The 12,713-nt window shown below is 52.6% G+C and overlaps 1 protein-coding gene across 2 annotated transcripts; it reads right to left on the bottom strand.

The window, feature by feature from the left end:
- Positions 1-6,269: 6,269 nt before the first annotated feature.
- VCPKMT (valosin containing protein lysine methyltransferase) lies at positions 6,270-10,953 on the bottom strand. Of its 2 annotated transcripts, none has more exons than XM_074909377.1 (6): positions 10,742-10,953; positions 10,449-10,559; positions 10,169-10,241; positions 9,095-9,214; positions 7,584-7,688; positions 6,270-7,024 (listed from the first exon to the last, which is right to left on the bottom strand). In XM_074909377.1, the coding sequence occupies exons 1-6, from the start codon at positions 10,951-10,953 to the stop codon at positions 7,001-7,003; spliced, it is 645 nt and encodes a 214-aa protein (XP_074765478.1). In that variant the 3' UTR covers positions 6,270-7,000. The 2 variants fall into 2 exon arrangements, with proteins under 2 accessions (XP_074765478.1, XP_074765477.1); XM_074909376.1 differs by having other exon boundaries at positions 6,270-6,977.
- Between the last annotated feature and the right edge of the window lie 1,760 nt (positions 10,954-12,713).

Genomic DNA, 12,713 nt, shown 5'->3' with positions numbered 1-12,713 from the left:
TCTGGTAGCCGGGAGGTGCGATTGAGCAAGGCATAGCCCCTGGTGTGAGGGAGGGGAGGTGGTCTGGGACTCGTGGCTGCTGCTCTGCTTGGGGGGACTTTTTTTAATTTTTTCCCCCATTTTCCCAGTTGGCTTGGCTGTGGCACTGGCTTCCAAGGTGCCACTCCAAACGGACCCACGTGGGTCTGACTCAGCCTCCAAGACCCGACAGTGATTTACACAAGGTTTGCCACAAGCCTCCGAGCTTCATTTCACAAGTCTGGCTGCAGAGGAAGATGCTCTGGTCTGCCTCCAACCCGGCACGGGGGATGCTTGCGGGTGGGAAGGATGCTCTCTGACCCAGCCGCGCTCCCTGGGCCACCAATGGCTTTTCCCATGGTCTGATTTGCAAAAAAAAGAAAAGGCTCCTGATGGAGGTGCCACAAAGGCAGGACGACCCCAAGGAACCCCCACCAGGAACAGGGCGCAGCCAAATAAACAAAATGTTTGTGTCTGTAGCCTCTGCTGGGGCAGTGACGTGGATGAACTTGAACTGCAAGACCGGGATGTGAAATCAGATATTCCTGGGACAGCCAAAGCTGGTGGGACAGAAAGGGGGAGCAGTGCCAGGATAGGGGCTTTGGTGGGAGATACCAGGGATGTGCCGCTGGGGTGATGCTGCCTTTCCAGGCACAGACTGGGGGAAAAAGGTGCATAAATGATGTTTGGCCCCAGGCAGCCGCAGAAGTGCCAGGCAGTATCTTAAATCAAGCGGAGAAATAGGTGGAGGCTGAATCCAAAGGGACAAGGTTCAACCCGGCCAGGGGATGCCTGAGGGCAGCACGTCAGCCACTGACCCCTGCTCCAAGACCTGAGCTAATGTTTAGCTCTGGACTTTGCCAAGTTGTCCAAGGAGCAAAGCAGGCCGAGGGCAGGGGACCGTGCGGGGCGGAGAGTGGCTGCGAGCCGGCACAGTGCCCAGGGCCAGGGCTCCTGCACGAGCTCCAGCTCAGAGGGGTGTGATTTCTGGGCATAATTTTTACCTCTTTGGTCCTTGTTCAGTGGGGGGGGAACGTTTGCTGATGAGGCCTTGCTGAGCTCCCCCATTTAGAGAACATTCAGCCCTTCCTGATTTATTTTATTCCCAGCACGCCGGGTGCCAGAGGGGTGTTTGCAAGGCCTGCACTAAGGGGACATCGCTGCGGAAAGGGCGAGGAGCCTGGTGGCATCACTGACAACTGCAAAAGTGTCCCCAGCGCTGGAGCAGGGCTGAGCATGTCCCACTAGCCTGGATAACCCGCCCTGGCAGGCGCCTCATCTCTATTTAAACCCACCTCTCCTGGGACATTATTAAGGACGTGTCTATTAAATTACTCAGCGTTCCTTCAGCGTGGCTCATCCCCGCTGCTACCCGCGCTCCCCGGGCCGTTTGGCCACGGCCCTGTCTTTCCTCTCCAGCCCCATCACTTTCACCCTGCAGAATCCCAAACCTTTATGTTTTGAGTTTTTTGCCTTGCCGAGCAATTTTGCGCAGCGACATTTTCCAATCCCAGATTATTCTAATGACACTGCCGAAGAGCTAAAAATAGGAGAAAGGCATTTTCTGCCTCTCCCCCCCACCAGCCGCTGCTGGGAGCACAGGGATGGCGCCGGCAGCAGGAGCCTCCGAGGTGTTTGCAGAGAGCGTTTAGAGAGTATCACACCTCCCCTTTCCCTTCCCAGCCGTGGATCTTTAAATATCTGGCCCAAATCCACACAAGCCTGGAGCTGCTTAACTCTTTCTTTGCATTCAAATTGAAAAATTAGGCACCGAAATTGGGCTGGCGGAGGGTAGGAAACCACCCTGGGAGCTCTCTGCCACGGATGGCACCATAAGGCGGGATCTGGGAGTACAGGAAAGGGGATGGAAGTGACAGCAGCTGCTGCTTCCCCAAACGTGGCTTTTTTGGAGCCGCTTCCTCCCCGCTGCACGCCTGGCTGTCGGATTTACCTCTGCCTGATGGTGCCTTGCTCACACACTCCTACCCCGCGCTGGGGTGGGCGCGGTGGAGGAGGCAGAGCCCGGAGCCCTTCCAGAACACCCCAGCGGGCACAGCCGTGGGGAATTTCCTTTCAGGGCAACGCTCAGCGCAGCACGTGCCAGGTTATTTCTCCGTTTTGTTGTTATTTAAGGCACGACATGGGATCCTGTGCTCACCGAGGGCGGCCAGAGCTTGGGAATCCACCGTGTGGCCAATGTGACTCCACGGGGCCTTGCCCGCCCTCAGAGGACACCACATGTCGGTGGGGTCGAGCCCGCGCTGCTGGTGGGAGCAAAATGTGCAGCTGCTGCTGAAGCACGTGCAGAAAACTGTCACCAATGTCTTCAGCCACGGTTTCAATCCACATCCCCAGAGCCTGCGCTGGGAATGGGTCCGCACATCACCCTGGGCATGAAAACTGGTCCCAGGATGCAGGCAGGGATGCGTGAGGTGAGCTGGGGAGCAGCCAGCCAGCCCCCTCAGGGGACACAACGGCGCTTTATTTCCCCTTGGGACAGCACAAGTCCCACTCAGAGGCAAATTAACCCTCACACCAAGGCCCTCGGGCCAGGATCCTGCTGAAGTTGAGCCGGAGGAGGGCCAAGCTTCGGAGGTGGGAGGAGAAGCGGCCGATTCCTGCCGTCACGGAGGGGAACAGAAAGGCGGGGGAGGCGGCGGCTGCCCCTGCCACACGCCGGGGATTGCACTGGAGCTGAGCAGCTCGGCCCCGGCCGCGAGACACATGAGTCAGAGGTTTTGGGCACAATGGGAAGCGCGGGCTCAGCAGCGACGGGGACACGCCGGGATGGGGACACGCCACCACGGGGACGTGCCGAGATGGGGCCTCAAGGCTCCCCGAGTGCTGCATCACCGTGAGCAAAACCTTTCCGGGACCAGGCAGCAGCGGGGAAAAAAATGTGGCTTTTGGCTGCCTGGTTGCGGCAAGAGGAAGGAAATGGGTGAACTCACGGCAGCCCACGTGGAGAGGGCCACGCCACGTGGCTTCCCCGGCCTCCATCGCGGGGCTGCCTGCGCTTCCCAGCCGGCGCTGGCAGGGTACCAGGGACCACAGCCCAGCTCGGCAAGAGCAGTCGCCAGCCCGCCTGCTTCCCCAAGGCGTCCCCACCTCCTGCCCGCCCACTGCTGTCTTCTCCCTTATGCAGCTTTTTTCTTTTTTTTTTTAATGGAAAAAAAAAAAAAAAAAAAAAGCAAACCCAGAAGAGCAAGAGGAATAAAAAAATAACCAAGCCAAAACATGAGCCCGGCATCACCACACGTTCTGAGTCACCCCGACAAGCCCTTGGCTGCCCCCACACCCCACGTGGGAGCTTGCGAGGGCAAAAATAATCAGCACATGCTAATTACAGGCAAGAAGATGGAGGTGAAGACTGCTCATGGGCCACGCAGCCTCAGGCACATGGGTCTCACAGCTCTCGGCGACAGGAGAAACCTCCCACGGCAAACCTGGGGCGGACTCAGCCATCCATCCCAAGGAACCATCCTCCAAAAATGTCTCCCAGGGCCAAAAAAACATTTGCCAGAATCGCAGCCACTGCTTCCCCTGCTCTTCCTTCTGCTTCCCACGGGACGGTGGCTGGGAAGAGATCCTCCAAAGAGGCCAAAGAACTTGGGTGCCAGCACAGACCACCCGCACCAGTGCACTGCCGAGGTGCCAGGTCACTCCCCAGGGATGGGAGCACCCAAACACTCGTACCCACAGCTGCAAATCACGGCTGTGGCTGCCCACCAGCACAGGAGCAGGCACTCACTGCCCTCTTCGCTGCAAAAAAAAGCCACCCCTCTGTTTGCTCAGCATCAGAAAATAAACTTTCTTTTTTTGTTTCAGGATGCGAAAGGACATTAACTGCTGGACTAAAAGATGGAAGCCCAACAGCTTCCCTGCTCAGCTGCGAGCCCTCCATGGGTTGAACCGACACCATTTTGGGAGACGGCGGGGAGATGAAGGCTGTGATTCCTCTCCCCGCATCCCACGAAAGCACTCAGCACGAAAAAAACCCTCCTGCCCTGACTGTGGGCTCACGGGGCGTCGGGTCAGGGACCCACATCAGCACCACTCAGCGGTGCCATCCCTGTCCCTGCACCACCGAGGAGCATCCCTGTCCCCACACTGAGGAGCAGCAACAGGTCAGGGGTCTGAAATGCTGCTGTGTCCTCCCTGGTCACCCACTGACTGGTGCCGCGCTGTTTGCAGCAGCTCCTCGGCTGCAGCTCAGGAAACGGCACAAGGGCAGCGATCAGCCGCAGGCTCGGGGGCATCTTCTCCCTCTAAATGAAGCACAGTCGCAGTTTAACTGAGCAATTTGCCTGTTTACCGAGGACCCGCTGCAGTCGGTGGGAGCAGGAGCAGCTCCACCGTAATAAAAAGCCTTTTCTAACACTATCTCATAATGCCGCAGGCAAGGAGTATCATTTTCTAAGAGGAAAACCCATTTGTCCAGGATTACATGCCACAGAAAATGATTATACAGCTGCAAAGGACAGACTTTCCCAAGCGAAGCCACCAGCCCCACGGGATGTGTGGGCGCAGGTCCTGGCCCCACGCAGCGCTGGGGGAACACACACGGGAATCGCTCCCAGATGACCAGATCTGGATGTCGGTGCACCCCGCGACAGCTGCCCCATGTCCCATGCTCTTGGCAGGAAAGGAACAAAAAAATAATCACAGAGTGTCAAGGGTGACTCTCCAGAGGTCCTGCAGGTTTCTGAGCTGTGTCGTGACTAATACTGCGACAAGAAGTGATCAGTGATTTATATGGCTGGCGCTGAGCTGGCCCCAGGGGCTGGGCAGAGCCTGACACCAGTAAAGCGGAACGCTGGCATGGCCGGGCACCACAGCCAAACCTCGCCAAAGAGATACAAGCCTTGCCAAAGAGACCCCGTGTTTACGGGAGCGGCACCCACAAACTCTCTCCCTGAGAGGACAGGGCCAGGACAACAAGCCAGCGGAGACAAATGGGACAGGTGAGGGAGCAGAGAGGCAGCCAAGAAGCAGGACCAGCGTCTCCCTTGCACCCTGATTTCCAGAAGGGCCCACTCCTGGTTAAGAGCGGTAACCCCCTCCCCAGCCACCGTGGAGCTCAGCTCCAACAGGTGGATCCAGACCCTCTTTCCAAAAAGCCATTTTTTCCCACCCAAAAAAGCACAACCGTTTCATCTGGTGGCTGCAGGGCCAAGGCGCAGAGGGCGTGGCCGCTGCACACATGACCCCCCCTCTCCCCACTGCCCCGGTTCACGGCGGTTTCCTCTGCACCGCGACTGAGCAGCAGCAGCAGAAGCGGTTGGGTTTTACATCCCCATCTCACAGCGGGTGCAGCCAGGGAGACGGCACGAGGAGTGACGGGACCCAGCCCCCCTGCCCCGCCTCTCCAAGGTCCCTCTTGCCTGACGACGTTCACAACTCGAGCATGAAGTTGAGGGCACGGAGGAGCAGCCAGCGGCTGCTCGCAGGGAAAAGCAAAGTGCAACTTCCTCCCTTTTTCCTTCCGAACGAGAGACCCAAACTCGCATATAAAAGTAAGGGCAGAAATCGCATGCCCTGTAGATAAAATAGTTACTTCTGTCAGCACCAAACCCCTGGGAAACGCTGCTCCTCCCTTCCAGAGACCTGCAGTCGGGGAAGAGGCTGCGTCTGCAGGAAGACCCCACCAGAAAACAGCGCAGCCCTCGCACTGTCCTTCCAGCACACCTTCCACAGCTCTCGTTTCCACCAGGGAAGCCACGCGGGCATAAACACGCCAGTAAATATCTTCCTGCAGGCCACCGGTTAATTAAGGAGCTCTTTTCATAACAAGTTAACAAATAATGCATGCGGTTATGACAAATTACACTCCCGCTTTGCCGTGCGTTCACTAATCACCGCTGTTCTGCTCTGCAAGCCAGGACAGTGTTTGATGAAGTGTGAAGTTCGCAAGGAATGAGCTTACTGGAGATAAAGGGAGCCTGAGCTCAGGCCAGGTCCAGAAAGCGTCCCAGTACCCACAAACGAGGCTCCCCTAAAAGCACCAGCTTGAGGTTTTGAGAAAATTCAGATTTAGCTTAAATACTGAGATTTTGGAAGCAGGGCCCACTCACGCCGTGTGTGGCGTGAATGAGGAAAGACAAGAGGTTGGTACAGCTCTTGCTGTGGCAACAGAGCTGCTCTTGGAGGGCGCACTCGGGGCTGGGGGATGGCGCAGGCAGCTGTGGCCGCTTTCACTGCAGAGCAGAAGTGAGATTTCCTTTGAAATGAAATCTCAAAGCCATCGCTGCGCGGCAAGGAGAGGCAGCTTGGTGAGGGACACCAACAGCAACAACAAACCCGCTCACCAGAATCGTTTGAAGGTGTCAAACTTTTAACAGATCCTTGCACCACGAAAGGGCTTGCGAAATCAAAAGGAAAACCAACTCTGCACAGGTGCAGGGACCGTCTGCGTGTCGTAGCTGTGTAGGACCTACCACCACGACAGCTCCTGCTCCTGGAGATGCCCAACAATGCAGGAACCACACAGAAATCACAGGCTGGGGAGGAAAAAAAAAAAAAAAAAAAATCCCAAACCACCCCACCATCCAAGACCCATCTCAAGTGTCAAAGTTTTATTGACTGGCTACCTGGGGCTGTGCGATCGAGCCCGCTCGCAGAGTTTTCTCCTCACGGAGACTGGGGTGCGGTGTCCTCGGATCTGCTGCGCGAGCCCTCGGGAAACCGCCCGCCGCTCTGCCAGGCAGAGGTAACCAGAACACGCATCCAGCACTGCTCTGGTTCCATTTTCTGCCTGCCTCAGCCTGCAGACACCAGCAGCTCACATCTGTCCTCTCGCAAGGCGCTAACGGTGGATCTCGTCTAACGAGCCCGCTTCTTCTGGTGCCTCATGCCAAGTCCACCATCCAGAAGCCGTTTTCTGCAGATGAGTCACAAACCACGCTGGAGACAGTCCCTTTGTGGTGTTATTCTACACCCTCTCCCTCTTCTCCAGAGCTCTGCCAGAGGACAGACACTGCGGTCAGGGATCACACGATGGAAAATTCTGTGAAGCGATTTAAAAATACAAAGTATAGATTTTTAAGTGACCCGGTTTTGTTGAAGCACTGGACCCACACGTTGTGTCAGCACAATACGCAAAATATTTTCTTCATGCATAACCGTCTTCTCCATCAATTAACCAAAGAATGATCTAACCAACCCAGACAGGTGCTAAGTAGGACCCTGAGACTGGTTTTGGGGAGAGGGCTGTGCAGCAGAGCAGACAGCACTAAAAGCAGCAGTGGGCGTATTATTTTTATTTCTTTGGTGCCTCAAAACTCCCGTTTTGAGACCGCACTGCACTACAGCGAGGAAGCAGAAGAGCAAGTCAGCACGCAGCTCAAAGATGGTCCTGCTGAAGACAAAGAGCAGAGTTCTGGGTTTCAGGACAAAGCAGCTCCTCTGTACGCGCAGGGTTCTGCTCCGTGGTTTCACGGGGTCCCTAATGGTATTTCACAGTGAGTTTAGAGCTTCACCCCTGGAACGCTCACGCTGTGCCAAGTCAACAGCAGCAGCCCTGGGAATTCCTGGCAGAGTTTACTGCGCCAGTTAAATTAACCTACCGTTTGTTTCCTGTGGATGTTCACGATATGAATGTCTTCGCTGCGATACTCCTCGTCGTGCTTATCCAGGGGAATTTTTTCCAGCTCAAAGTCCATCTGAAGCAGCTGGTTAGCAGAGAACACACAAAACAACTGAAATGACACCAAGTGCCCTTCTGAACTAAGCATTTTCTGTTAAAAAGGCCTCACAAAATACTGCACGAGGGCAAGAAGCCTTAGGAGGCTGGAGCCACCATGCTCAGACCATTCCTCTAAAGGCCTCTACAGACATGCAAGATATTTTTCCCCCCATGCAGCACGTTTACCCTCGTTTTAACTACTCCAGTGCCAAGTCAAAGTTACAGACACTTTGCAATATTTAAGAAAAATCTAAAAGCTTGTGATAAAACATTTTGCTTCTTCCAGTCTCCAAAGTGCTAAGCCAAACCACAGCACCTGTCTCTGGCTGCCAACCTTCTCAGCTGGAGGGGAGGGGGGAGAAAAAAGGCTAAAAAACCCTAGCATTGACTCTGCAGTGTGCTCAGAAGATTAACTCAGCTGAACCCTGGCAAGTTAAGGAAGGAAATAAACGACAAGAAAGCAGAAATCATTCAGAAACACCTACTCCTATTGTATTTATTGTGGGAGCAGCACCTCGTCCCTGCGAGAGTTCGAGGCAGGGCTAATTATCAAAGAGGTGCTTTTATTAACACGTACAAATCACCCCAGAATTCTTGCCCTTCCCTTTTTACACTATTATTATTACGTGTTATCCAGTGCTCCTGCACAAGGGATGCTTTTCAGCAGACTTCACGGGTGCAGAGTTAAATCCTGCACTGATCATCCCCACAACCTCAGGAGGGATTCAGCTGTTACCCGTGTTCCTTTCTTTACCCGCACAGAAGATACAGATAGACTATTTAATTACATCACCTATTAATGGTCTCTCAGTACAGGGGGGCAAATTTTTGCAAAAGCAGCTGTATCACTCAGCAGAGAGTCTTCAGCCTCTGAGCTACTCTGGTAAACTTTACCTGTGTTTTCCCTCTGATTTCAATGGAACATGCTAAAAGAAAATGAATTTTCACCAGACTAATTTTAATCTTCACAACCACTGACAACCACTGCTGAAAGAAGGCAGCAACCAACTGCTAATTCACTTCCTCCTACAAAAACGTTTTGCTTTTGACAGGTATTGCCTCACGTATGGCGGCCCTTTTACAAATCTGGAAGGTATCACAAGATTAGTAAGGCAAGAAAGTTTAGTTTGACCTTTTGAGGGAAGGAAAGCTCACTGAGTATCCAGAAAGTCTCTACTGATAAGTCGGACAATTAACTTCAAGCATCACCATCCAAATTTTCTGCCCCTTCTAAAGACAAACGGGCTTCTCTGGCTACAAACTCTACATTGTGTGGTCAACCTGAATTTATAAGTGTAGGAACTGTCACTGATGTTCAGCTGATCCAATCCAAAGCCCTCCTGCATCCGTTATTTTCCTAGTGTTCAAAAAGCACATGTTAAAAACACTTACCTCAAAGTATTTTCTCTCAATTTCAGGATTCTTTCCCATAGTCCTCTGTTCGTAACAGCACAAGACACACGTATCAGGGCCAGTAAGGTCTTTCAGTGTCTTCAGTAACGGTTCTAATGACTGCCCAAAAGAGGTTAAGTATTTCCTACTTAGATTTCAAGTTCATTTTACTAGTACTATACCCTCTAACTAGAGAAAGTCTTCACCCAAGAGAGCACTTTCCAGTTTTGCTTTTCAGAGTGTTATTTTTAGTACTTTAACTGGGACAAAAAGAACGTGGGGGCAAGCTGGGAAGCAGAGGAGAAAGGAAGACTGCATAGTAGAGTTCCACAGACCGACCAAGAAAACTGAACCAGCATCAAAGCCAAAAACATCCCATCCTGCTGAGTGGGCATTTCCTTGAGGCACACAACAATGACTATTTTTTGTCATGTTTCAAAAGTGAGAGTTTTCTCAGCCATTCTTGGAACACGGCTCAGATCCAGACCACTGCGCATGGAAAGAGGACTGGCGTGCAGGGAGCCAGTTCAAGAGGCTGGTAAGACCACTGAAAGGGCACTGGGACAGGGGGTTCTTCAAGGTCATTTCTCTTTTCCTGCAACTTCTGTCAGCTCTCTCTACACATCCCACAGAGCTCCAGCTGAGGAAGATGGGGCAGACTACAACAACCACTTAGGTGCAGCGTGGTTTTTCCTTCTGCCTTCCAAAGGGAAGCGTGAGGAGAACCCAAATGGTGCTGATGTGGCACTATTAAATTTCATTTACCAATGCATTAAACAGTTCACAACTATCAGTCGCAATGTTTTGCTTCACACTTCATTCCCAGTGTAAAGAAAAAAAATAAAGAGGGAGGCACAAATACTAAGTTTGGGATTTTTTTAAAGTAAAAAAGTCTCTGGTTGACTTTCAAATGGCCTTGAATCTGTTAAAAATGCCTTTTGCAGTGTTGCTCTATGTCTTCCTCTAAACCACGGGGACCAAGGTGCAAGTATATTTATTTGAACACTTCTCACGTTGAACCCACACCCTTCCCAAACAAGTTTTCTATAGGGGTTTTGAAAAATCCTTGTTTACCTCCTCATAGTAAATGCAATCGGCCATTAGTATGTAATCGGGGGGAGGCTGAAATTCTGTTACATCTTCACCCCTAAAAAGAGGCAAAAAAAAAAAAGGTGAAAACAAGCTTCAGTAATCACACAAGAGGTACTACTAAAGGACCAAGCATAAAGTTAACTATGGTCCTATACCGAGCTTCCCTTTCACAGCTGGGTTTTCAAGTATATTTAGCAATTTAACAAAGCAAGGGGAGAAGCCCCGCTAGAGCCGAACAGAAACATTAAAGGATCATACAAACCATTTCAGTACCTTGGCTCGGACTGACCCTGTGACCAGGTGTTTGTTGTTCTCTATATTAACCATCAGCAGCTCCTGCAGCTCCTCAAGGTCGGTGACTGTCACGTTTGCCCTGTAACACACACACACAGCGTCACGGCCCAGCCCCTCGCCACGGCGCGCGCACACAAAACGCGCCTTTTTTTCGAGAATTTAAAAAGATTTCACGTAGATAACACGTGGAGAAAGAGGCAGCAGGGACCTGCCCCTTCCCCGGGCCCTCCCCGCTCTGCCCTGGCCGCCGCCGCCGCTCACCCCAGCGTGGCCGCCATGATGCCGACAGCGCCGGTGCCGGCGCCCAGCTCTAGGACGTGGCGGCGGGCGAGGGGACAAGCTCCGGTCTCCAGGAACTTGGCGAGCACCAGCGCCGCGTCCCACACCACGCAGCCCACCCCGCCCGCCGCCCGCTGCTCCAGCCGCAGCGCCGGCCCGCCCCGCCGCTCCAGCTCCCTGACGAAGCCCGCCATGGCCGCGGCACTGAGGCGGCGCGGCCCCTCCCCGGGAGGAAATGGCGGCGGCCGCCCCCCCCGGCAGTTCCCTGCCGACCCTCTCCCCTCCTGACCCGCTCTCCGGCAAGTTCATTACACGACAGAGTGTGCCGGGCTCCCCTTGCTTGACAGAAAAAATGTACTTTTTACATGTTTTTAGTTGGCAGCACAGGAGAGAACACGGGCGGCCATCGCTCGGCCGGGTGCGGCGGCCTTGCGCGCCTTCCCTCAGAGCCGAGAAACCTCCGTTTGGAGGCCGCAGGCAGGAGCTCACCTGGCAGCAAAGTCAAACCTTCCCGATTTACCCCATCGTGTTAAACACCAGCCCTGAAGAAAACTTTCCACGTGTGAACTGGCCGACAGCACGCAGTGATTAAAAACCGACTTCACAAGTTACTCAGTACAGCCTGTACGCGGCACAGGGACTCCATCCCGCTAAAGCCAGGGGATTGCTAGAAATCACAGGTGTTACAGACCCTCATTCCACATTTAAGCTTATAAAAAGGCTTTCAAAAAGCAGCTAAGTAGGGGTTGACTGTGCATCAACACCTCTAAGTGCAAAGGCTTTTGATTTTTTCCTTGGACACAGGGAAGAAAGTTTTCATTACTTATTTTGTAGCTTGCTCCCTTGCCCAGGGAGATGTTACTGCAGTTGCTAGGGATTCCAAATGGTATATTCAGACTTGTGGTGTATTTCTGAAAGGAGTAAATCTGGAAAAAAATAAGAAATAAAAAAGATGGTTCCTTTCATCCCTTCTTGGTTTTGATCTACTACAGCAATATCATAGCACCCAAAGAAGTTATTCTGCCTCCAGAGCAGGTTGAAACGCTAAAACTCAGTAACTCAAAATAGGATCACTGATAACAACTAGAAAAGATGTTTCTTCTGCTGTTAACTGCCATCACATTCCATCTGTTTATCTGCACTTTTCAGAGGGAACTGCCTTTTCCCACACAAGCCAACTTCAAACCCAGCAATTTCATATTTTTCCCCTCTAGCATTTTTTTTTTCTTCTCTTTTTATGTATCCCTCTAATTTTGAAGTAACTGAAATGTTATTTATTACTGTCTTGGCATTCCCTGGAACCGCACGGTTGGGAATCTGCCTGCCTTCAACCACTTCCACAGCCAAACAGTTACTTGGGGAACGTGTTGCTGTTCCCACCGTACTTCATGCCGCTGGCATCGCCGCCCTGCCTTGGAACAGTTCTTTGTATTTTCTAGCTCCTGTTATGCTTGGAGGACAGTTTAATTGTGTGGTAAGTTATCCATAAGCAAGGTCCTTTTTCTGGATCATGCTGTGATTTATGTACTTTAGATTAACTCCAGAACTGGCTCTGTAAAGGTAAGAGTCACACTTCATGCACGGGAAATGCAGCTAGGGCTGGCGTTTAGCTGCTGCCTGCTAGCACAAGTATCTTGTATTTTCACGTTATTGTCCTTGTTGGGATACTTAATACGAGAGGTCCCTGCTCTCCTCTCCCCTCATCCTCCTGGAGCTTCACTGTCCCAGTGCTGCTGTTGAGCAGCTGTGGGTGATTATGCTTTAAGCCCAGCCTGCAAGAAAAAAACCCACAGGATCCTTTTCCACATCCGGTTCAGAGCACGACGAGGCACAGTTGAAGGGGAGAAGAGGTGAGCAGCTGAGGAAGGTGGTGAGGTCGGGGACTTGCTTCACAGGACCTGCCGCTGGCAAAACAGCAACGTGGACTCACAGGCTTGTGTCTGTCCTGTTCGTC

The sequence above is a fragment of the Athene noctua genome, chromosome 6 (genome assembly GCF_965140245.1).
Source record: "Athene noctua chromosome 6, bAthNoc1.hap1.1, whole genome shotgun sequence".
Lineage (NCBI taxonomy): Eukaryota > Metazoa > Chordata > Aves > Strigiformes > Strigidae > Athene > Athene noctua.
This window is presented reverse-complemented; position numbering and strand designations above follow the sequence as displayed.